The sequence below is a fragment of the Bicyclus anynana genome, chromosome 13 (genome assembly GCF_947172395.1).
Source record: "Bicyclus anynana chromosome 13, ilBicAnyn1.1, whole genome shotgun sequence".
Taxonomy (NCBI): Eukaryota; Metazoa; Arthropoda; class Insecta; order Lepidoptera; family Nymphalidae; genus Bicyclus; species Bicyclus anynana.
The window spans coordinates 14,013,585-14,035,718 of record NC_069095.1 but is presented as its reverse complement, the minus strand read 5'-3'; the positions used below and the strand labels follow the sequence as shown (position 1 = coordinate 14,035,718).

Below are 22,134 nucleotides of genomic sequence, written 5' to 3'. Positions count from 1 at the left end.
TTACTTACAGCAACTGCAACATTGACAAAAACTGATTAGGATAAAAAAAAATTAAAATTATGACAAAATAATATTTGGTCACCACTCAACACTTTAATAGTACATAATCAAATTAGTTTTAGATAATAAATGGTATCTCGTCAGAGAAGTTTTATTCATTATTTATTGGACACGAGCGCTGGGCGGCGCTGGGCGGCGCTGGGCGGCTCCCGTCAGCGCGAGAGGAACGGGCTCGGGGTTCTTTGTACAATAAACTACTGACTATTAAAATCTATAATATTATTTATTTAAATAAATCATTTAAGTAAAATACATCGTCCGTACATAAATTATAATTACAATAATCTGATAGTCCGCTACGTCACTCGTGGCTACGCTGATAGTCCGCTACGTCACTCGTGGCTACGCTACGCGCACTTACGCTAACTTACTCTACGCCGCTGCCATTTTGTGTTTTTTTCTAAACTTCTTCACGTACGCCTCCACGAGCGCCTGGATCTTGGTGGGGTTGATCTCGCCCGACTTGTTGTGACATATCTGTAACGAACGCGCGCTCTGTTACTGCTGCCGGTGGGGGGTCGCCAGCCCAGCTCCTTGGGATGCATCCCCTGTTTAACCCCATTATATTTAGCATTTTGAAGATAGTCAATGTACCGACCAGAAAGAAAAACGGAAAGACTAGTCCATGTTCATCTCTGAGGTCCCATTTAGGTGTGTATGTAAGCATCTATGACAATTTGAAAACATGCTGAAGAAACACAAGAAAGATCTTTATAATAATACTAACGGACGCCTGCGACTTCGTCCGCGTCCCTTTAAGAGCCTACATTACATTTTACATGAGCAGTAGAGCTTTTTGTGACTGAGCTTGTTTGGGGAAGTGCTATACCACAATGATTATTGTTGTTTTCTTTAAATTCCTCCATAGTTCGAGTTATTTCCATAAATCTGTAGGGGTCTCTACAAATATCGAGTACTACGCCTAGTCTCATACGTGCAGTGTCCTGATACGTCCAGTCACAAGATCCACTTTCCAAATTGTCAAGTCCCACATCATCCACTTTACCTCGGTCTACAAAATTGATACATAGTGAATTGGTTTACAACATCAGTTCAAGAAAATGGGTATGGAACCCTAAAAACATCTTTTGAACCAATCTAGCAATTATTTTTATATGACGCCGCGCGGTTTCACTCGCGTGGTTCCCGTTCCCGTAGGAATATGGGGATAATATGTATAGCCTTCCTCGATAAACGGGCTATCTAAAACTGAAAGACTTTTTCAAATCGGACCAGTAGTTGACAGACTTTTTCAAACCTGAGCGTTAGCGCGTTCACACAAACGAACTCTTCAGCTTTATAATATCAGTATAGATGTGAAAGTAAGTTTGTCTGTCTGTATCTCGGTTTGTTGACTTTTTTAGTTGCCTAAGGCGTTAAGGCGCTGAACCAATCAAGATGAATTTATTTTAACGACAAATAAGACATTAGAGCAGAACATAAGGTACTTTTTTAACCGAGTTAAAAAGGGGAAGGTTTTAAATTCGACTATTTGTTTCATTTTCTATTTATTTATATATATTAAGCGATTATCAATTTGAATATTTTGTTTGGTTTGATACGGTATACTCCTGAGTCGGTCACATTGTCATCATGTCAGGACCTGTTGATGGGATCCTGGAAAATCGAGGGTAACTTTCGAAAATTATGAGGGCGGCTAGTGCTTTTGATAACTTTTTCACAGCACTTTAAAGCACTACAATTTCATAAAGGTTTGAAGTCGATCTGATGATGGAGTCGGAACACAGACGAAGGTACTCTTCAACAATTTACAGCAGTTTCTTAATCTTAAAAACATTAATCTTGATTAGGTACAATTTTTTTTACATACTGATCATTTAGGCATATTGAACCATATGAAAATGTATGAAATGGGGCTATTCGGTTTGAAATTATTAATAAGTATACTGAGTCCATCTTATCTTTTGCTGACGATCTTGCTATATAACGTAGAACGTGACGTACGTGAAGTAGTTATTGATAACTTCATAATTTACCTCAACTCAGTAGACCATCAACCATTAAGCAACATCAAAAAAGCTTGGATTTAAGACAAACTATATCACGTCTGATTTGGCCTTTCCTTGTCTATGGTATTGGTAAAACCCTTCCAGCAAAATTAGATGCAAATGTCGTAAAGACATTGAACCATCAGAACTCTACAAACACCTTAGAGTTACCAAAACGCATGTCCGGCAAAGTCTCAGGACGAGTTAGTTGCGTCACTTCCAAAAGATGAGTATGTCAGAGAACTGAATTCAAGGCTTCTATTCCATAAACAATTTATGGCAGGTGCACAGACAAATAGAGCTGGGTTGGGTGTAAGTAAAAATAAGGGAGACCGAGACAATAAAATCATTTTACAACAAGATGAAAATTACAGCTACAGTGTCTGACTTCAGAAATCCAAAATGAGTGGTTATCCTTAGTCGAGTTCTGCATCCTAGTGCACTGCACCAAAGTGGCCTTGACTGGTCTCCCGCCTCAATAACATATCTTAATGGCTTTCAATGATTCTCTCAGATCAGAGTAACTCGGTACGATTGGTGAAAGCTACTGAAAAATCTTGCTATACTTGTGGAGAGGCAATAGGAAAAGCAGCAAGTCATTTTTTGGTTGGGAGCAAGGTGCTTCTAGATAGGGGTCTTTAGATACGTCGTCATGATAGAGTACTTCAAATTATACGTGAAGCTTTAAGCCTTTAAGTAGCTAGAGTTCAAAAAGGATTGACTACAAATAAAAGACAAATTAACTTTGTCAAAGCAGGTTCAATAACAAAATCATCTAGTAAACATTACGTCCAATCCAATAAAAATTAATCAACCGACAAAAAATGATTCAACCGACTAAAACAATTATTCCAGTTGGTCTTCGAGTAATCAGGGACAATCTTCCATTTTATAAAGTCGGTTATAATTGTAATGCGTCGAATTGCGACACTAGACTCTTTGGCTCACTTGACGATATGTTACACTGGACATTTCAAGATTCTCGTCTTATGATACACTGGACATGGACACTATGGGACTGGCCGCAGCCTCACTATATAGTATAATCATTAATCGTGCGAATTTTCTGACAGATGCTAATGTCACTTTGTAAAATAATGATACCATATTTATTGTCATAGTGATGTCCTGTTCTGTATAGGTAAAAAATAGTGCCTCAGATCATTCACTCTAGGAAACCCGACTTTCTTAATTATATAGATACTAATATTATGTAGGGGAAAGATTTGATTGTTTGTTTGTTTGCATTGAATAATCAATGACTATTCAAATGTTCGACTCTGTGATGGTCGAAAAACTACAATTTCAAACAAATATCTAGCACCTAAGCCAACGCAAACACTAAGTTTAGAACCGTCTGATGATGAAAATAAAGATGAAGAAAAAGTAGAGACAGAAAAAAGTAACGATAAATTTATAACTCTAATATCGGGGCCCCGAAGATCAACGAGAGTGCATACGGTTCTATACAGAGCAGGGACCAATGTGTTGATATCGGAACTCCTTTAATATTTCTTAATAATAAATTATAAATTTTACATTTAAATATTGACCAGGGCTTCTCTTTTAGACTATGAGGTTTATTATATATTTTTTTGCCATACAAAAAGGACTCTTGGCATATATTGTCAATCTGTGGGGGGTCTAACCAATTTATTTTTGCGGCATGTTCTCAGCTTTGCGTTGTTGGTGTGAACAGAGAACAGACTAGGTTTTTTTTACAGAAAGAAGCATTTGATAATGTACTGACTAAGTAGTGGGAGAATTTCAAGTTTTTTTTAATAAGGCGATGTTATTTTCAACTATAGTTCGCGCGCCGAATGATGATCCGTATGACGTTTCAACTGACAGTTGTATTAGTGATGCGAAACAATTTCATAACAGTCATCTACATAAAGTCGATAACAGCTTGACGACGTAAATGCTGACATCTAAATTAACTCTTGTTTTTTTAAATTTGGTATTGTTTCGCATCACTAATACAGCTGTCAGTTGAAACGTCACAGGCATCATCATTCGGCGTGCGAAGAATACAAAAAAAATCATTTCAATTGAATTTAAAGCCAAATGCAATTTCCATAGTTTTATAAACACCAATAATAATTGTCTTTATCCTGTAGAGGCACTGACAAATGGAACCGGAAATAGAAATGTCAGAATTGTACCGAATACACAGACTGTAATAATTTAAATCTACATTGATTATTATTGTATAAGATTTTTTAGAAATAAGGTTAAATTGTGCCCATTGTGGTGATGCAAAAGACTCGAGCCTTTTAGCACTTTTATTAAGACTGTTTTTAGGACACTTGAAGGCTAAAATATCATATTGCACTTTAGCTTTGAGTCTCATTCTATTAACGAGTCTTCGTTTCCATTCGTGCAATACCTAGATATCGATTTTGAAAGAAATCCTTGCAGGATTAAAAAACTTCAAAATGGCAGCCTTTTTTAAATTTTTTCTTCAGAATCTGTTTTCGATATTCATGCAATGCTCAATATCAATTTTGAACGAAATCGGTGCAAGAATATGAAATTTCTAAATGGCGGTTTTTTTAATTTCTAATTCAGAAACAGTTTTCGCCATTCTTGTTATGGCCAAATATCAATTTTGAACTAAATCGGTGCGGGAATAAGAAATTTTAAAATGGCGGCCTTCTTTTAAATTTTTTCTTCCGAATTTGTTTTCGCCATTCATGTAATATCAATTTTGAGTCTAAACTACAACTTCAAAACATTAAGCCCTAAAATAGGACTCGATTCTAAAACAGGGCTCGAACCTTTTTTACTACTCGAGTCTTTTTTAGAATTTAAACTATCGTGAGTGTTATTCATATTAATTGATTATGAAACACGGCTAAAACAGTTTGGATCGTGCCGCGATGCAAGAACCAGCTCATGACTAAGGGCCCCGTATGGGTTCGAAACTAGTCGGGCATACTCCGACGTAATATCACGTGAGTTTTAGCCTTGTTTCATAATCAATTAATACTCGAGTCTTTTTATCTTTTCAAAAGCCTTTCCATTAGCGGAGCTCTAAAAAGACTCCGAGTGCTAACCATCAGAGCTGAAGCACTCACCTTGGGCACGGCGCGGCGCAGGATGTCCTTGTACTCCTCCTTGCTGACGCGCTTCTTGTTGTAGTGCGGCTTCAGCACCAGCTTCACCTCCTCCACCACGCGCTCCTGCCGGTTCAGCTTCTTCAGCAGCTTGCTCTTCACCTGCAGCTCCACGGCCGAGCCGGGCAGCTCGTCCAGCAGCTTGTCGTCGGGCGGGCGGCGCTGGCGCGGCGCGCGGCGCGGCGGCGGCTCGAACAGCTCGCCGAAGTCGCTGGAGCCCGGCGAGTAGGGCGAGGCGCCCGCGTCGCGCGCCAGCCGCGTCGCCTGCATGGGCTTCACGGGGTTGGACTTGATGGGCGACGGCTTGCCCGGGAACAGCTTGGGCGGCGCGCGCGTCGGCGACGGCAGCACGATGCGCGGCGCGGGCGGCGCCTCGGCCTCCGCCTCCGCCTCGGCCACGGCCTGCGCCTCGCGCGTGCTGGCCAGCAGCGCCATCACCTTCTCCACGGGCGTGAGCGGGCGGCGCGCCAGTACGTCGTCGGCCGACAGGTTGCTGCGCTGCGCCGCCTCCAGCGTCATGTGCTCGGGCGGCGGCGGCGTGGGCGAGCGCGTGGGCTCGAACGGGTCGTAGGCGTCGGGCGCGGGCGCGGGCGCGGGCGGCGGCGCGGGCGCGGGCGCGGCGGGCGACGGCGGCGTCTTCGGGCCCGCGGGCGGCTCGGGCGGCGGCGCGGGCGCGGCGGGCTCGGGCGCGGCCGGCGCGTCGCTGTCGCTTAGCACGATCACGTTCTCGGGCGACGGCGTCAGCTCGCGGAAGGGCGAGCGCTCCAGGTCGATGATGGCCACGGGCTTGGCGGCCGCGTCCTCGGGCGCGGCGCGGCGGCGGCGGCGGCGGCGCTCGCGGCGCGCGTCGCGGCGGCGCCGGCGCTCGCCCTCCGCGCCGCGCTCCTGCTCCTTGAAGCTGACGCTCACGAGGATGTTGTCGCCCGACGTGAACACCTCCTTGGACGGGCCGGCCGGCTCGCGCGCGCGGCGCCCGGCGCGGCGGCGCGGCTCGGGCGCGGGCTCGGGCGGCGGCGTGCGCGGCGAGGGCGGGCGCGACGCGGGCGAGGGCGGCGCCGGCGGGCTGGCGCTGCGCCGCCGCTTGCGCGCGGGCGAGGGCGGCGGGCGGCGCGCGGCGCGCGCTCGCTTCTTCTTCTTGGGCGCTCGGCGCGGCGGGCTGCGCTCGGCAGACGCGGAGCGACGCCGCTTGCGACGCCGCGGCGACGGCGGCGGCGTGGCCGACCGGCGGCGCGCGGGCGAGCGACGCGCGCGCTGCGGCGAAAGCGAGCGACGCACGCGCTGCGGCGAAGGCGAGCGACGCGCGCGCTGCGGCGAAGGCGAGCGACGAGCGCGCAACGGCGAAGGCGAGCGCCGGAGACGCAGCGGCGAAGGCGAGCGGCGGACGCGCGACGGCGGCGAAGGGGAGCGCCGGCCGCGCGACGCAGAAGGCGACCGGCGGACGCGCGCCGGCTCGGGCGGCTCGGGCGAGCGGAAGGCGGAGGGCGAGCGGCGCGGCGGCGAGGGCGAGGGCGAGGGCGAGCGCTGCGGCGACACGTCGCGCCCGAAGGCGTCCTTCTGGCGGCGGCGCTTCTCCGACACCACGGTGCGCACGTCGTAGCGCTCCAGGTCCTTGCGCTTGTCCTTGCGGCGGCGGCGCGCGGCGGGCGAGGCGCGCCGCTCGTCGAGCCGCTCGTCGCGCGAGCGCTCGCGGTAGTTGCGCTCCTTGCCGCTCTTGCTGAGCTTCTTGAAGGCCACGTCGCCCTTCTTCTTGCCCTTGGCCTTGTCCTTGCCCTCGCGCTTCGACTCCTTCTTCTTCTTCTTCTTGACGGCGTCGGGTCGCTTGCCGTCTTTGGCGCGCGCGGGCGGCGCGGGCGAGGCGGCGCGCGAGAACAGCTCGTGGCCCTCGTCCTCGGAGATGAGCTCGGTGTCGAGGCCGGCGAGCGCGCCGTCGTCGGCGGCGTCGGCGGGCCCGTCGGCGGCCGAGCGGTTCTCGTCGAGGCACGGCGTGTAGCTGCGCTCGTCCTCCGTCTCGCTGATGGACTCGGTCATCTTCTCGACGTCGTCGGGGCGCTCGGCGGCGGGCGGCTCGCGCGGCGTAGCGTCGCCGCCGAGAGACGCGTCCGACTTCTCGTCCGAGTCCTCCTCCTCGTCGTGATGACTGAGGTCGTCGTCTCCGTTCTCCCGCGGCTCGAGCTGCGCGGCGGCGGGCGCGGCGGGCTCCTGCTCCTGCGAGAGCGGAGACGGCGGCTCGGCGGGCTCCGGCGCGGGCGGGGTCGGCGGCGCGGCGGGCTCCTGCGCGGGCGGAGACGGCGGCGCGGCGGGGTCGCCGTTCCTTTTCTCAACGAGCACGTCGAGGGCTGGCCCGTCGACTGAAGCGTGCAATGTTTCGTCGCTCCCGCCGCCGTCTAGCGGCTCCGCGCAGCCGCCGGCGGTCGCGGCGGCGGGGCTCGCGCTCCCCGCGGCCGCGTCGTCGGCGGGCGCCGCGTCGTCGCGCGCCTCGACGGCGTCGGCGTCGGCGGCGTCGGGGCTCGCGTCCCCGTCGTCGTACAGCGAGACGCGCCTCTTGATCAAGGTGGGCGTGTTGAGTTTGATCTTGATGGGGGTGCGCTTGTCGGCGGTGATGGGGCACCGCTTGGACACCTTCTCCATGTACTCGTCCTCGGAGCGCCGGCGCTCGGCGGCGGGCGCGGCGGGCGCGGCGGGGGCGGGCGCGGGCGCGGGCGCGGGCGCCGGCTCGGCGAGCGGCTCGTGGTCCATGAGCGCGCTGCTGCTGTTGGCGATGTGCACGCTGGCGGCCGAGTAGATGGAGAAGTTGGGGCAGTCGCCGTCCGACTCGTCGTCGCTGGCGGCGCGCGCGCCCGGCGCCAGCGCGCTGCGGTGCTCGCGCAGCACCTGGCGCACGGCCGTGTCCAGCAGCCCGCCGGCCAGCGCCACGCGCACGGCGGGCGGCGGCGGCGGCGGCGTCGGCGGCGGCGGCGGCACGGGCGGGGGCGCGGCGGGCGTGTCGTCGTCGCCGCTGTCGTCGTCGCGCGTGGGCTCGGTGGGGTCGTACTTGTCGGTGTCGATGACGAGGCCGGGGTCGCTCTTCTCGTCCTCCGACTTGTCCACGTCGGCCAGCTTGGGGAAGCCGAAGACGGGCGGCTCGGCGAGCGGGCGGTGGGCGGGGCCGGCGCGCGCGGGCGGCGGGCGGCGCGCGGGCGGCTCGTCGGGCGGGCGCGGGCGGCGCGGGAAGGCGTCGAAGGGCGGCGGCTCGTCGCGCTCGGCGGCGCGCGCGAAGCCGGCGGGAGGGCCGCGGTCGGCGCGCGGCGGGCCGGCGCCGTGGCCGCCCGCGCGGCTGAAGTCGGCGGTCTGGTCGCGGCGATAGGGGCCGCGGTAGCCGCCGCCCCAGCCGCCGGCGCGCTGGCCGTGCGCCGGCGCCTGGCGCACGGCGGCGCGCGCGGCGTCGAGCGGGCGCGGGCGCGCGTGCAGCAGCGTCTGACTGCGCAGGATGTCGGCCAGCAGGTCGGGCGCGGCGCTGGCGTGCGGCGGCGAGGGCGCGCCCAGCAGCTTGCGGCGCGCCTGCGACACGAGAGCGTCACTAGTACTGACGTACTGTTCCTGATGTTCGTAAAGCTCGGACTCGGAGTCACTTTTTAGAGCTCGACGAATGGATCGCCTTTAAAAAGACGCAAGCTCTTTTTTCAAACCCGAGTCCTATTTTTAACCGACTTCAAAAAAAGGAGGAGGTTCTCAATTCGAGTCTTTATATGTTTTTTTTATGTATTTTACGCGACTACTCGAAGACGTCTGGACCGATTTAAACCGATTTTATAATGGGATCCTGGAGAAACCGTGGGGAACTGTCGTGTCAATGTAAGCCGTTTCTGAAAGAGCTACATGAGAGAACACTGAAAACCCTAAATCTTTTTGATATTCTCACATGGCTTGAATTAAAACAACACCGGTTTAGTGCTGCCTTCAAAGTAATCATTAGGTAGCATGCATGCAGCAGAAAGTAATATAATCTTATATTTGGATTTTTAGTTTAGTCAGTATGTTTTATGTTTTGAAATCTGTTGAATATTGTTTAAAAAATTGTTTTAGGGCTCAAAATTTTGTATTTTTAGTTTAGACTCTGAACTTCTGGATAAAGTCTAGCCTTTTTAATGGAATGAAGTTCTTTTAAAAGTTTATAGTGAATTAGCAGTTATCGCCATTTAATATTTTATGTACCCATTTATATTATTATTATTAGTTAATATTTTCGGGGCACCCAGTAATACAGTTTACACCTAGTGCAGGGGCCCTTGCAACTTGTATGTAAAACTTTAAAATAAATGAAATAAATAAAAATAAAAATAAAAAAAAAATAAAAAAAAAATAAAAAAATAAAAAAAAATAAAAAAAATAAAAATAAAAAAGCCTTTATTGCTGAGTTTTGTTTACAGTGTACATTTTAAAAATTAATTTACTATTTGCCAAATTACTTATTAATATACAAATCTTTAAATAAAACAACATTTTTTTTTTTTTTAGTAAATAATAATAACAATTATTATCGGCATTCTGTTTCTTGCTAAACGAGACCATGTTGGCCCCGCTATGCTCCTAATATCATCTTCCCACCTTTTAGTCTGTCTGCCTCTGTTTCTCTTGCTGTCTCTCGGGTACCATTCCGTTATTGTCCTGGTCCATTTATCTTTCTTTTCTCTTATCATATGCCCTGTCCATCTCCACTTTAGTTGTTTGTAAGTTGTGTATGCATTTTTAAATTTAGTTTTGCTTTTTATGTCTTTTAATTTTACTCGGTCCTTTCTCTTGACTCCTATAGTGCTTCTCTCTATTCCGTTCTGGCAAATTTTTATTTTATTTTCCAGTTGTTCTGTCAATGCCCAAGTTTGACACCCGTATAACAAACATGGTAAAATACACATGTTGAAAATTTTTCTTTTTTCTTTCATAGGCATGTCTTTATTTTTCATGACTTCACTGAATGACCAATATCGTTTCCAAGTATTAGCCGTTCTTCTTTCTATTTCTTTTTGCATACATTCTTTGGTTGATATTAGCTGTCCTAAGTATATGTATTCATTTACGTATTCTATTTCCTCATTATTTATTTTTATTATTTTCGTTTGTGTAGAATTTGACATAACTTTTGTTTTTGTTAAATTCATTTTTAAACCTGCCTTATTACTTTCGTTCGCTAGCTGTTGCAACATTATTTCTAGGCTTTCCGAATTGTCTGAAAACAAAACTAAATCGTCTGCGAAACGTAGGTGACTCAGGTGTTCGCCGTTTATATTTATTCCTCTGTCGGCCCATTCCAGGTGCCTGAATATAACTTCAAGGACGGATGTAAATAATTTTGGCGAGATAGGATCTCCTTGACGTACACCTCGTTTAATAAAAAATTCGTCGCCTGTAGATTCTAGCTTTACTTGCGCTGTAGCCTCTGCGTACACGTTTTTTAGAATACGTATGTATTTTGGTGCTACGCCTTGCATTTCTAGGGCATTCCAAATAAATGCGTGCTCTAGCGTATCGAAGGCTTTATTAAAATCCACAAACCCTAGGTAGTAAGTTTTATTGTATTCTTTAAATTTTTGTATGATTTGTCTGACAGCATGAATGTGATCTATAGTTGAGAAATTTCTTCGGAATCCAGCTTGTTCTTTAGGCTGACTTTCTTCAAGGATATTGCTAATTCTCGATAATATTATTTTTGAAAATACTTTGTAAACATTGGACATTAAGCTTATAGGTCTGTAATTTGTTATATCTTCCTTGTCACCTTTTTTATGTAACAGAATGATGGTCGATTTAGTCCAGTCCTCTGGAATCTCTTCTGTACTTATAATTTCATTAAATATATCTGTAAGTTTTGGTGCAATAACTGGTAGCGTAGTTTTTAGTATTTCGTTAGTGATAAGGTCTGGTCCAGGTGCTTTATCATATTTTTGTGTTTTAATAGCGTTTATAGTTTCTTCTTTTAGTATTTCAGGTATTTGCTCTTCCTCTATTGGAGGATGTGTTTTTACGACTTGTGAGTCACATTGACTTTGGTATAGATTTCGGTAGAAATCAGTAGCAGTTTTTAGTATTTCAGTTCTTTTCCCAGAGATTTTACCATCATTCTTTTTTAAACTTGGTATCCAATCTTTCTTTTGGTTTAATACTTTTATCGCCTTTTTTATTCCTCCTGTTTTTTCTATATAGTTTTTCATAGTATTTAGTCGTTTTGTTTTCCTTTCTTTTCTTGTCGTATAAGGTTTTTCCTTTCTCCAAGTAATTCTTTGATTTTAAGTGAGATTCCTTTTTTGTCATTCGTGTTTGTTTTCCTAGTTACAATTTTTATTTGGTTTAACAATTTGTTGTATTTTTCTTGTAATGATTCTTGGTTCTTAAACTCGTTATCTAGTGATGTTTTTAGATTATTGAGCAATAATTCTGTGTTGCCTGTATATTGAATGGTTGAGTATTTATTATGAAATGGTCTCTTTTCTTTGGAACGTGTTCCTGCCAGTGTAGCCCGAACCATCCTGTGGTCTGTATTAAAATTTAAATTATTTATGACTGATACGTCCTTAAAAGCTTTTGTATTGTTAGACATTATAAAGTCTATTTCGTTCTTGTAAAGTCCATTAGGTGAGATCCATGTCCATTTTTTTGAAGGTTTCTTTTTATAAAAGCTGTTTAGAATGCTTAATCTGGTTTCCAGTGCAAAGTTTACTAGTCTTGTGCCATTCTTGCTTCTGTTACCAATTCCATAGCGTCCTAAAGTGAATTCTTCTCCGTTTTTTTGTTTTCCAATTTGGCCATTAAAATCTCCCATTACAATTATGTTTTTATATGCGTTTTCTATAGTACTTTGGAGATCGTTATAGAATTTTTCAATTTTTGTTATGTCTTCGTTTTTATCCGATTCTGTGGGCGAATACGCCTGAATAATAGTCCATTTTTCTTCTTTTTCTCCGTTAATAGGAAGTTTTATATTAAGAATTGCAATACGTTCTGATATTCCTCTAAGTTCTTCTATGTTGTTTAAAAGATTTCTTTTAACCATGAATCCGACTCCATATAGTCCGGGCGTCTCTCCTTTATAGTGCAATATATATTTTCCATGGTCTTCGATTCCTTCTCCGAATTTTCTCATTTCACTAATTCCAATTATATCCCATTTTAATTCTTCTATTGACAGTTCTAGTTCTTGAAGTTTTTCGGGAGTTCTAAGAGATCGACAGTTTATAGTTGCTATATAATAATCTGTTGTTTTATTTTCCTTGTGGGAATGGGGTTTATTTACCTTTAGAGGGTCTTGGTCATTTTCCCCCACGAGGACCATTCGGCTTGGGGGAGTTTTATGTTTTGTTGTTTCTTTATGTTTTTTGCTACAAGAGTGTTGTGTTTTCCGTTTACCGATAGTTAATTGTTATTGCTTATTATCTGTTGTATTGGTAAAAACTTTAGTTAATTAATAAACGTTTTACAATTTAGTTAAATTAATAAACAGTCTTGCTTTAAAGAAAAAATAATTGCTTTTAAGAAAACTGTAAAAAAATATTTACTAGAACGACAAAAAAGCTTAAAATAATGGTCGAAATCTAAAATAAGATATTTTACAAGAATTTGAAACAGGTGAAACTGTTTGGTTTTATTTCTTTAAACTCCTTCTTTCATATTTGAATGAATTACCTTTCATTTTATTTAATTTCTTTTTAGGTTGTCGTTTTATTTTATTTTATATGGTTTTATTTTATAAATTGCATTTGTATGTAGTATTATTAGATATTTTATATAATGTTTATGCTTTTAATCATCTCGGTATCCAACCGTTGCCCCATCGAGTCGTGACGCCACCTGAGGTTGCGCCAGAATACCAGCGCTGCAGCAAACACTGTAGCATTATGCCAAGGCAGCCACCTTTTTAGCTGATGTAATATTGTATCTAGTAGTATATAAGTTAGATTAATAACAATTACAAGAGACCGCACACCAGGGAACCAAGGTTTGCAAAGCCACCATTCAAGGTGTGTGGTCTCTTTCTAAAACTTTTGTTTAATTTTAATCTAGTCTTATGTTTTTGTGTGTTTTTTTCCCTTTTTTATATTTAGGTAAATTGTTTGTGTACTCAGCTAAATAAATCATTTATTATTATTATTATTTTTTCATTCTTTCATACTGTGTTTAACAATTTGTTTGTATTACTGGTTGTAATTAACAAAAAAGCTGCCATTTTAAAATTGTTTATTTCCTGCACCTACTTCGTTCAAAATTTATATATGGTCATTGCACGAATGGCGAAAACAGATCCTGAAGTAAAAATTAATAAGGCTCCCATTTTTCAAGTCTCTAAATACCTTGTAAGTAATAACTTGTTACCTGAAATGCAATCAGGTTTTAGGGCTGGTAGGAGCACAGTATCTGCTCTTCTTGATGTAACGGACAATATATTGTTGGACCAAGACAAAAAAATGTGTACGCTATTAGTATTGTTAGTTTTGTCACGCGCATTTGACAGTATAAACATCCCACTGTTACTTTCTAAGTTATCATATTATGGTTTTGATATCGGTACAGTGAATTGGATTGACAGTTATTTGATGAATAGAACCCAGTACATTGCGGTAACGCAAGATGATGGAAAGAAGTGTCGTTCCTCCACTAAATATGTTAGTAGGGGTGTTCCTCAAGGATCTATTTTAGGTCCACTTTTATTTATCTTATATTACTGATAACATTAAGAATTGTAAATACCATTTATATGCCGATGATTTGCAGGTCTATTATTCTTTTAAGCCACATGAATACAATTTGGCGGTTCAGAGAGTAAAGGAGGATTTGCTGCTTATTTCAATTTAATTTAGTTAATGTCAATTTATTTGTACAATTATAAGCTGTGGCGTCACACGGGTCTCAGCTGAAAATCAGCGCCGTGTATTATACTTGTACGTAGTGCACGGCATATGCTGAGCTGTACACCCTTTCTTTTTAAGGGTTACAGACAGACATGCTGTCATAAGGATATGGTACTGACTGTCTATAACTTTTAGATTTGAATAAATTTATTTTCTTTCTTTCTTTCTTCTTCTTCTTTTGAAATTCCTTATTCCTGCATGGATTTCGTTCAAAACTTATATGTGGACATTGCATGAATGGCAAAAACAGATTCTGAAGTAAAATTCAAAATTAAATTTAATGTTCGCGATTTTAGATTTAGAGTGACGTAGTTACTTATCGAGCTATTCTCAGCAAGCATAAGTCCACCATATTAAATTTAAAGTAATGTCACATTATTTTTCGAGTTTGTATACTCAGCAAGCCCTTTTATTTGATACCCATAATGTAGGAATGCATTAATGATAGTCGTAATGTTCGCTATCTTGGTTATTCGCCATATTTTGATTTAGAGTGACATCACACAGCTAACAATAGATTCTCATTCATACTAAATGTGTGTACAAAATTTCTTCACCATAAAAAAACCTAAACTCTTAAATAAGCTTTGCGCGAGGGTTCTTTCGGCTTTTAGCCTTTATGAAAAGGCGCGAGCCATTTCGAGAAGCCTTATATTAGGGCTCGAAGTTCTGAAAACGAAGACGCTTAAACATATTTAGACTCGAGGCTAAAGAGCTATTTGGTCTTTAAACCTTCAAGTGGGCTAAAAATAATAAGAGCTAGAAGACTCGAGTCTTTTGAACATAAGTAGTACATGTGTGTGTCAAATGTCAGCAAATCAAAAACTTTCCTCCCTTACTATAGGCAGGCTATAGCAGGCTTATTCACTATGTTTGATGTATGCTAGTTCACATATACGAACTTGAGATAATGTAAAATGTTATGTGGTGCGTACTTGTGGATATCACACAGTAGGTTAATGACATTTTGTCAATCGATTTGATGTTTATTTTAGTAGCTTGATAATAATGACCAAAATAGCGAATAGGCCAGTTGGTTGCTAAATTTGCAGTTCTTTAATAACTGAGGGCCAATTAGATTAGATAATAGGAAGAATAGGTATATGTTACCGTTAAATTGTAAAATACGTTAGTTTATAATCTCAAACATGATATTATAATCTACCAACATATTGTAAACTGAAAATACTGATTATAATTTAACGTGTTATTTTACAATCTAATGGTGACATATTATACATTTTAAAATTTTTCTTTATTCCAAAAAACCACCAAAAAGCACCTCAGAAATTAACGAGACTTTTACAATCAAAGAAAAAAAGATATTTCGAGAACAACGTGATGAAGTCCATCTTTACCTAGAGGAAGGACTTCACTCATTTTATCAGAAGTAGTATAAAGAAATGGATATTAGATGGGGACAAAGTTAAACCGACTGGTGTAATCTATCTACAATTCTTAAGTACGAAAAAGCTTTCGCCAGGGTACCAATCCTACATACATAATAGTATCCTTGGCATACGTGGAATATTGCTTCTTTGGATAACAGACTTTCTGAGTGATAGGAAATTGCGCGTAAGGGTTGGCGATGAAGTGTCCACCCTGTACACAGCGGGGTACCTCAAGGTCCTGTAGTGGCAGCAATATTATTCATTCTGTACCCATATAATGTATGATTTACAGAATGTTTTGAATGTGCAATTCTTACTATTTGCTAATGACACAAAATTCTTTGGAGATCACATACAACAGTGATGTATTTGGCAAGATTTAGAATATTTATTTTAGCACATTTTTTTTGTTCTGTGGCATCAAGAAAATACTAAAAAAATTAATCACTAAAGTTTTTGCCAATAGGGACCAAGACTTATATGAAAGAAACACAAGGCTACCCTTAAAATGGCAACAGATTTAGAAACAAAATGGTCTATATTTTGACCTCAATCGGACAATCCTTTTTTTTTGTTCCGTGAAATAATAGGGCAATCATTCAAAAAGACTATGAGCAGATGGGTTTTAGGTTTGATGTTGGTATGTGACATGAGTATCCCCCACTAGAGACATTCATATTGTTGCTAAAACTGGAACATTACTTCCAGCTCCAAGACTTTTTTCTTTTCAGGCGTTTAAGATAGGGGGTATGGTGAGCTGAGCTGTGATTTAAACATTTAATAAAATATATTATAAATGAGATAAGTTTCACAAGTTAATAGTTTTATTAGAAAATTTCCTGTACTTTATGAAACTTATTGTAAAAATTCTGTAACACCAATAGTTTGGGAGTAATTTCAATGAATGTGGACCGCTATTACAAATCTTCAATTGTTTATAAGTTTTGGAATGTATAATGTTACTAGCTACGCAAAATCATTTGAAACTTCGTTACATTAGAGCTTTTACATACACAGATACACTAGTTTTTATTTTATTTAATATACCAAATAGTTATGATTTTACACACATTCAAAGTTCGCATAAATATCGACTCCCGCTAACGGTCGCGATATTGTACGTGACGTCATCACACAACATTTGCTCACCTGTTGTAGGGAATTTCGTACTTCTACCTTACCCACTGACGAACTAATGGTTAAAATTGAAATTTTGTTTTTTGTTTTGAAAAGCCCATTTATCGAGGAAGGCTATAAGCTACATAACATTAAGCTACGACCAATAGGAGCAACGCACCGATCAAAAAAGTGGCCAAAACGGGGAAAATAATGTTCGGTCGTCGGCTAATCTTCCTAATATACAAATGCGATAGGTCATTCTCACGAAATTTCCAAAACCGCTTGACGTACAAAGATGAAATTTGGCAGGGAGGTAGTCCATAGTTAGTAGGTATCTGTTTGTAATGGATTTTGCGATAGTACTATAAACCACCTCCTTGCTAAATTTCAATTAGTAGCATAATAAATGAATAATAATAATAATAATTTATTTGCTGAAACTGTGGGTTACAATGGTTCTTACACTATAGATAAAAATTCCATCACAATTTACTGATATATCAGCGTGCAAATATTTACAGAATTTTACAATAATTTATTATACCTACAATTATAAAACGTCAATATTTATACATTACAAAATTTCATGTCATTCATGTACTCGTCAACACTATAATAATTCTTATTATTTAAAATGGAGAAGATTATTCGCTTAAACTTCATTAGGGGCATAGTTTTATATGATTCTGGAAGCTTATTGTACAAAGAAACAGCCATACAGAAGCAATTATTTGAGAGAAGAACCAGCCGTCTCGGTGGCACACAGATTTTATTTGGTTGCCTGCCCCGCCAGTTTGGGCACATTAGTTTTTTGGTAGGGAACAGATTTGGATTCTTTTTTACGAACAGCAACGTTTCAAATATATAAAGGCATGGCAGCGGTAAGATTTGATTGTTTTTGAACAGAGGTTTACAGCTATCTAAAGGATTGGCTTGAAACACTGACCTTATACAAGCCTTTTGTTTAATAAAGGCTTTTTGTTTAATAAAGACTTTCATACAAACTTGAGCATCTAGACCTCTTTAATCCGGCCCTATCAAAAATCCATTATTAGCAGATAGGTACCTACTAACTATAAACTACCCTGCCAAATTTCATCTTTGTACGTCAAACGGTTTTCGTGAGAATGACCTTTCGCATTTATTTATATATTAAGAAGACTAGCCGACGGACGACCAAACATTATTTTTCCCGGTCTGGCCACATTTTGGATCGGAGCTTTGCTCCTATTGGTCGTAGCGTGATGATATGTAACTTATAGCCTTCCTCGTTTAAATGGCTTTTCAACACAAAAAGAATTTGCAATTCTAACCATTAGTTCGTCAGTAGGTAAGGCAGAAGAACGAAATTGCCTATAACGGGCGAGCAAGTGTTGTTTGATGACGTCACGGCGTTAAACGCGAGCTGATCACCGCGCGCTCACTTTAAAATTCCATATCTCAGGAATTAATTAACGTATTGAAATAATTCTTTTACGAGTATTTTTTGTTTTCAACAGAGAATACAGAAAGCTAATATTTAAAAATAGTCAACATTATTCATTGTTTGTGTGAGTCTCTAATTTTTGCACATTTTTCTACAGGTCATGACGAATCGAATCGAATATTGAGCATACGTATTTTTATTCGCGGTATCAGTATTTAATAGTTTAATTTTTGTTCAATGGACTATCGCGTTGGGGGACCACTCCAAAGTTAACAATTTAATTACTTATACTTTATTACCTAATATTGGTATTTTTTTTTCTTTTAAAACTATAAATATTTATTATTAATAAATATTTATAGTTTTAATAAAATGCCTATTAAAAAGTACAATTTATTATTATTTACGTTAACATTCGGAGTCATAGATCAGCTTTCACCTCATCAAATATTACCTAATTAAACAACATAGATGAATTTAACAACTATAACTATGAATAGAACAATACTATGAATAGAAAATTTTTAAAAAATTACTTCAAAATATTGCTGACTTCACAACCCACCGTCACACCACCACCACACCGCTGTACCATTTGTAAGAGCTAACAAGACGAAGGTGTCACTCACCTGTCTGTGCGCGCTGAGGGCGCTGGCGGCGGGGCGCAGCGCCACGGCGGTGGCCGCCTGCTCCGACGGCGCGTCCGGCTCGTCCGAGAAGTAGTCCAGCTCGTTGGGGTTCCCGAACAGGCTCAGCGGCCGCGCCAGCGCCGCGGCGGGCAGCGCGGGCGCGGCGGGGCGGGCGCCGTGGGCGGCCAGGCGCGCGCGCACGCTGGCGCGCACGTGCTCGCGGCGCGCGGCCGTGCGCGGGCGGCGCCGCTTCACCTGCGGAGCACGCGAACGTTAGCGCCGACCCGAAACGCGCGATCGACGAGCAGCGGGACGTACCTTTCGTTTCACTTTTCTCGTGACCGTTCGCGTGATTGGAAACTTTCCGTCCGACTGAACTTCGTACTCGATGACGACGGTCTTGGTCCTTCTCCTCTTGTACTTCCTCCTGGGGGCGGTGCGGCGGCGGGCGGCGGGCGCGGCGGCGGGCCGCGCGCGGCCGGACGTGGACGGCTGGTCGAGCGCTGCGGGGCGGCGCGCGGAGCGGCGCGCGGCGCGCGGCAGGCGCAGCGGCGAGGGCCGCGGGCCGGAGGGCGCGCCGCCGGAGCCGAACACCTCGTCCAGCAGGTCCTCCACCTCGGACAGGTGGATGGCGTCCGCCGGCAGCTCGCGGCAGGCGGGGCACAGCCACTCGTCGGGCGGCACGCGCGCCAGCGGCGGCGACAGGCAGTGCAGGTGGAAGCCGAGGTCGCAGCGGTCGCACAGCAGCATGCTCTCCTCCTGCTCCGCGCTGCCGCACACCTGCGACGGTCCAGCTTGTGGTACAGAACTGACTGATCGCACTGGTACATATAAACTGACGTACCATACCATTCAGAATGAGACATAGCTGTAAACTCATATACACCTTCAGTTTGGTGTTCTAAAAGGTATCTGAAGTTTTGAAAGTTTCATAAAATCTCATGTCTGCATAAGTAATTTCATTTAATTTTGTCATGACGTCATTTCAGTGTTTAATGATATCCAATATATTAGCATGGATATTATGTGACAGCGTTTGTTACATAATTAAAATATGTTTCTTGAAGAAAAATATTTTTTTTTTATCACTCTTATAGGGCAAAATGTTCACCGGTGTACCAACGCAGAGAAGTCAGTTTACTAACAAGCTTAAGAAACAAGAAAACGAACAAACAAAGCAATCAAAAGCCTTCAAAAGTATCGTAAAACTCTGGTGTAGGCTGCATGGTCAATGATCTTAGCTTATCCTCGTTGGGGACAAATTAAAGATGAATGATGTATTCAAAATGTCGTAAAACAAATAAAAATGTAGCAAACTTTTTTTGATAAAGTAATGATTTCATTACTTATGTAGAATTATTAAGATTTTGTTAGATAATATAAGTAAGTAATTTGCCACCCAATGGGCATTCCCAATTGTGTGCACATTGGTCAGAAAATTGGCCAACATCTATTTTTCTACCTACCTTTATAAGGTACAACAATGTTTGGGTAGATAGGGGTAGGGTAGTTTAGTCAAAGGGTAGTCAAAGGGAACCTTGACTGGGTCTGCTGGTTTATTATCAAAATTGCATTAGGTAGGTACTAAGGCGGTTCAAATATGATGCAAGACAATTGCTGTAGTGATATGAGTATACAACAAACAAATTAGAAATGAACCAACTTGGAGCCTGGTACTTAAGCTTTAGAATAGTCTAAATGAGCCCAACTCTGAACCTGATACTTGAGCTTTAGTATAGAGTCTAGACGAGTCCAACTTAGAGCCTGGTACTTGCGTTTTAGTAAAGTCTAGATGTGTCTAACACTGAGCTTGGTACTTGAGCTTTACTATAGTCTAGATGAGTCCAACTCTGAGCTTGGTACTTGAGCTTTAGTATAGAGTCTAGACGAGTCCAACTCTGAGCCTAATACTTGAGCTTTACTATAGAGTTTAGATGAGTCCAACTCTGAACCTGTTACTTGAAAATCAGTAGAGTCTAGACGAGTCAAACTCTGAGCCTGGTACTTGAGTTTTAGTATAGTCTAGATGAGTCCAACTCTAAACCTAGTACTTAAGCTTTAGTATAGAGTCTAGACGAGTCCAACACTGAACCTAGCTTTCTAGTTACAAACAGGCTAGTAAGGCCTGCTCTGGTTGAATCAGTTTATATTGTTCTATTATATTAAACATAGTTGTGTTATTTGTAGAGCATATAATTATGTATCACTATTAAAATCTCTTATTAAAAAAGTTACTAACAAATATATTAAAATCTTGCACATTGTATTTTGAATAAACATATTTAGTTTTTAAAAACAAAAACAGAAGCAATATTCCTCTTGCCTCCAACTTGACTCAAATCAAACAATTTAATTACTACTCTTGACTGTGGGAACTAAATAACTTAAAAAAGGAAACCAATGTCATGAATTGTAAGTAGATTGTATCACTACACACAACGGTTCCACAGTAACAGGCCAAAGCTCACCTCGCACAGTGTGAGATCCTCCACCACCAGCATGTCCACGGACGGCCTGCGCTCCACCACTGTGACAGGCTGTGTGCGCAGGACCCTGCCTCCTGCACACGCTCTCACTACTATAGAGTTGAACACTAATCTGTCTACTGGACATGTGTTGACATTTTTGGACCATTCTGTAATGCAGTCCAAGCAAAAGATGTGTTCACAGTTCTCGGGCGTCCCCACTTCTTGGTCGGTGAAGCGCAGCAGACAGATGGAGCACTTGTCCGAGTTGCCCTCCGAGCTGTCGGACGAGAAGCCCGAGGCGGCCGGGCGCCGCGCGCGCTCCGACTCCCAGCCGGAGCCGTCGCTCTCCGCCTCCGAGTCCTTGAGCTGCGGCAGCGCGCGGCGGCGGCGGGCCCCCACGCGCACCACCGAGCTGCCGCTGCTGTCGCCCTCGTCCTCGCTCAGCACCTGCGGAGCACGGCACCCGTGAGCGACTGCACGCACGCTGTGCTTATTGTCACAACAACGTTCACTAGCTACCCGCAACTTCTTCCTGCGGGCGCCCGCCACGCCGACGGAGCCGTCGCTGTCCGACTCCGACGATGACGACATCACCACCACTCGCTTGATCCTCCGCTTCGGCCGCGGCGGCGAGTCGTCACCTCCTTCGTCACTCATTCTAGAAAACAAACACTAGACGGGGGAAAGATTAGGAGCCCCAGTTTAAGTGAGCTGCGACACGAAGCGATCTGCAAAGGTGTAAATGACCTTTGCTTATCGACTTTTAAGACATCCGAGAAGAATCTTTTAGAACTCATTCAGCTTTTTATAATAAATACTGTTTGAAATCTGTTACAACACATAACTATGGCAAATGCGTTATTTTAGAGTATTTTTCTATTTTGACAGCAAGCCGCTATCAATGGTCAGTCGGCCATTTTCTATCACTTTTCAATTTAGTGTTTCAACAGATAAAATAACTTGTCTATGCTTTTGGCACAGATTACGTACTTAAGAAATATGAAATTTTTGTGGCCTTGCCGTTGCTTGCGGCCTTG

The 22,134-nt window shown here is 43.7% G+C and overlaps 2 protein-coding genes across 2 annotated transcripts; both read right to left on the bottom strand.

Annotated features, from left to right (window-relative positions):
• Nucleotides 1-264: 264 nt before the first annotated feature.
• On the bottom strand, nucleotides 265-22,042 carry LOC128198680 (PHD and RING finger domain-containing protein 1). Its single transcript, XM_052885112.1, has 6 exons — nucleotides 21,617-22,042; nucleotides 21,098-21,544; nucleotides 18,948-19,409; nucleotides 18,630-18,884; nucleotides 5,150-8,725; nucleotides 265-537 (listed from the first exon to the last, which is right to left on the bottom strand). The coding sequence occupies exons 1-6, from the start codon at nucleotides 21,752-21,754 to the stop codon at nucleotides 433-435; spliced, it is 4,983 nt and encodes a 1,660-aa protein (XP_052741072.1). The 5' UTR covers nucleotides 21,755-22,042; the 3' UTR covers nucleotides 265-432.
• LOC112044503 (craniofacial development protein 2-like) lies at nucleotides 8,732-15,304 on the bottom strand. Its single transcript, XM_024080381.2, has one exon. The coding sequence runs from the start codon at nucleotides 12,489-12,491 to the stop codon at nucleotides 11,379-11,381; it is 1,113 nt and encodes a 370-aa protein (XP_023936149.2). The 5' UTR covers nucleotides 12,492-15,304; the 3' UTR covers nucleotides 8,732-11,378.
• Nucleotides 22,043-22,134: the final 92 nt, after the last annotated feature.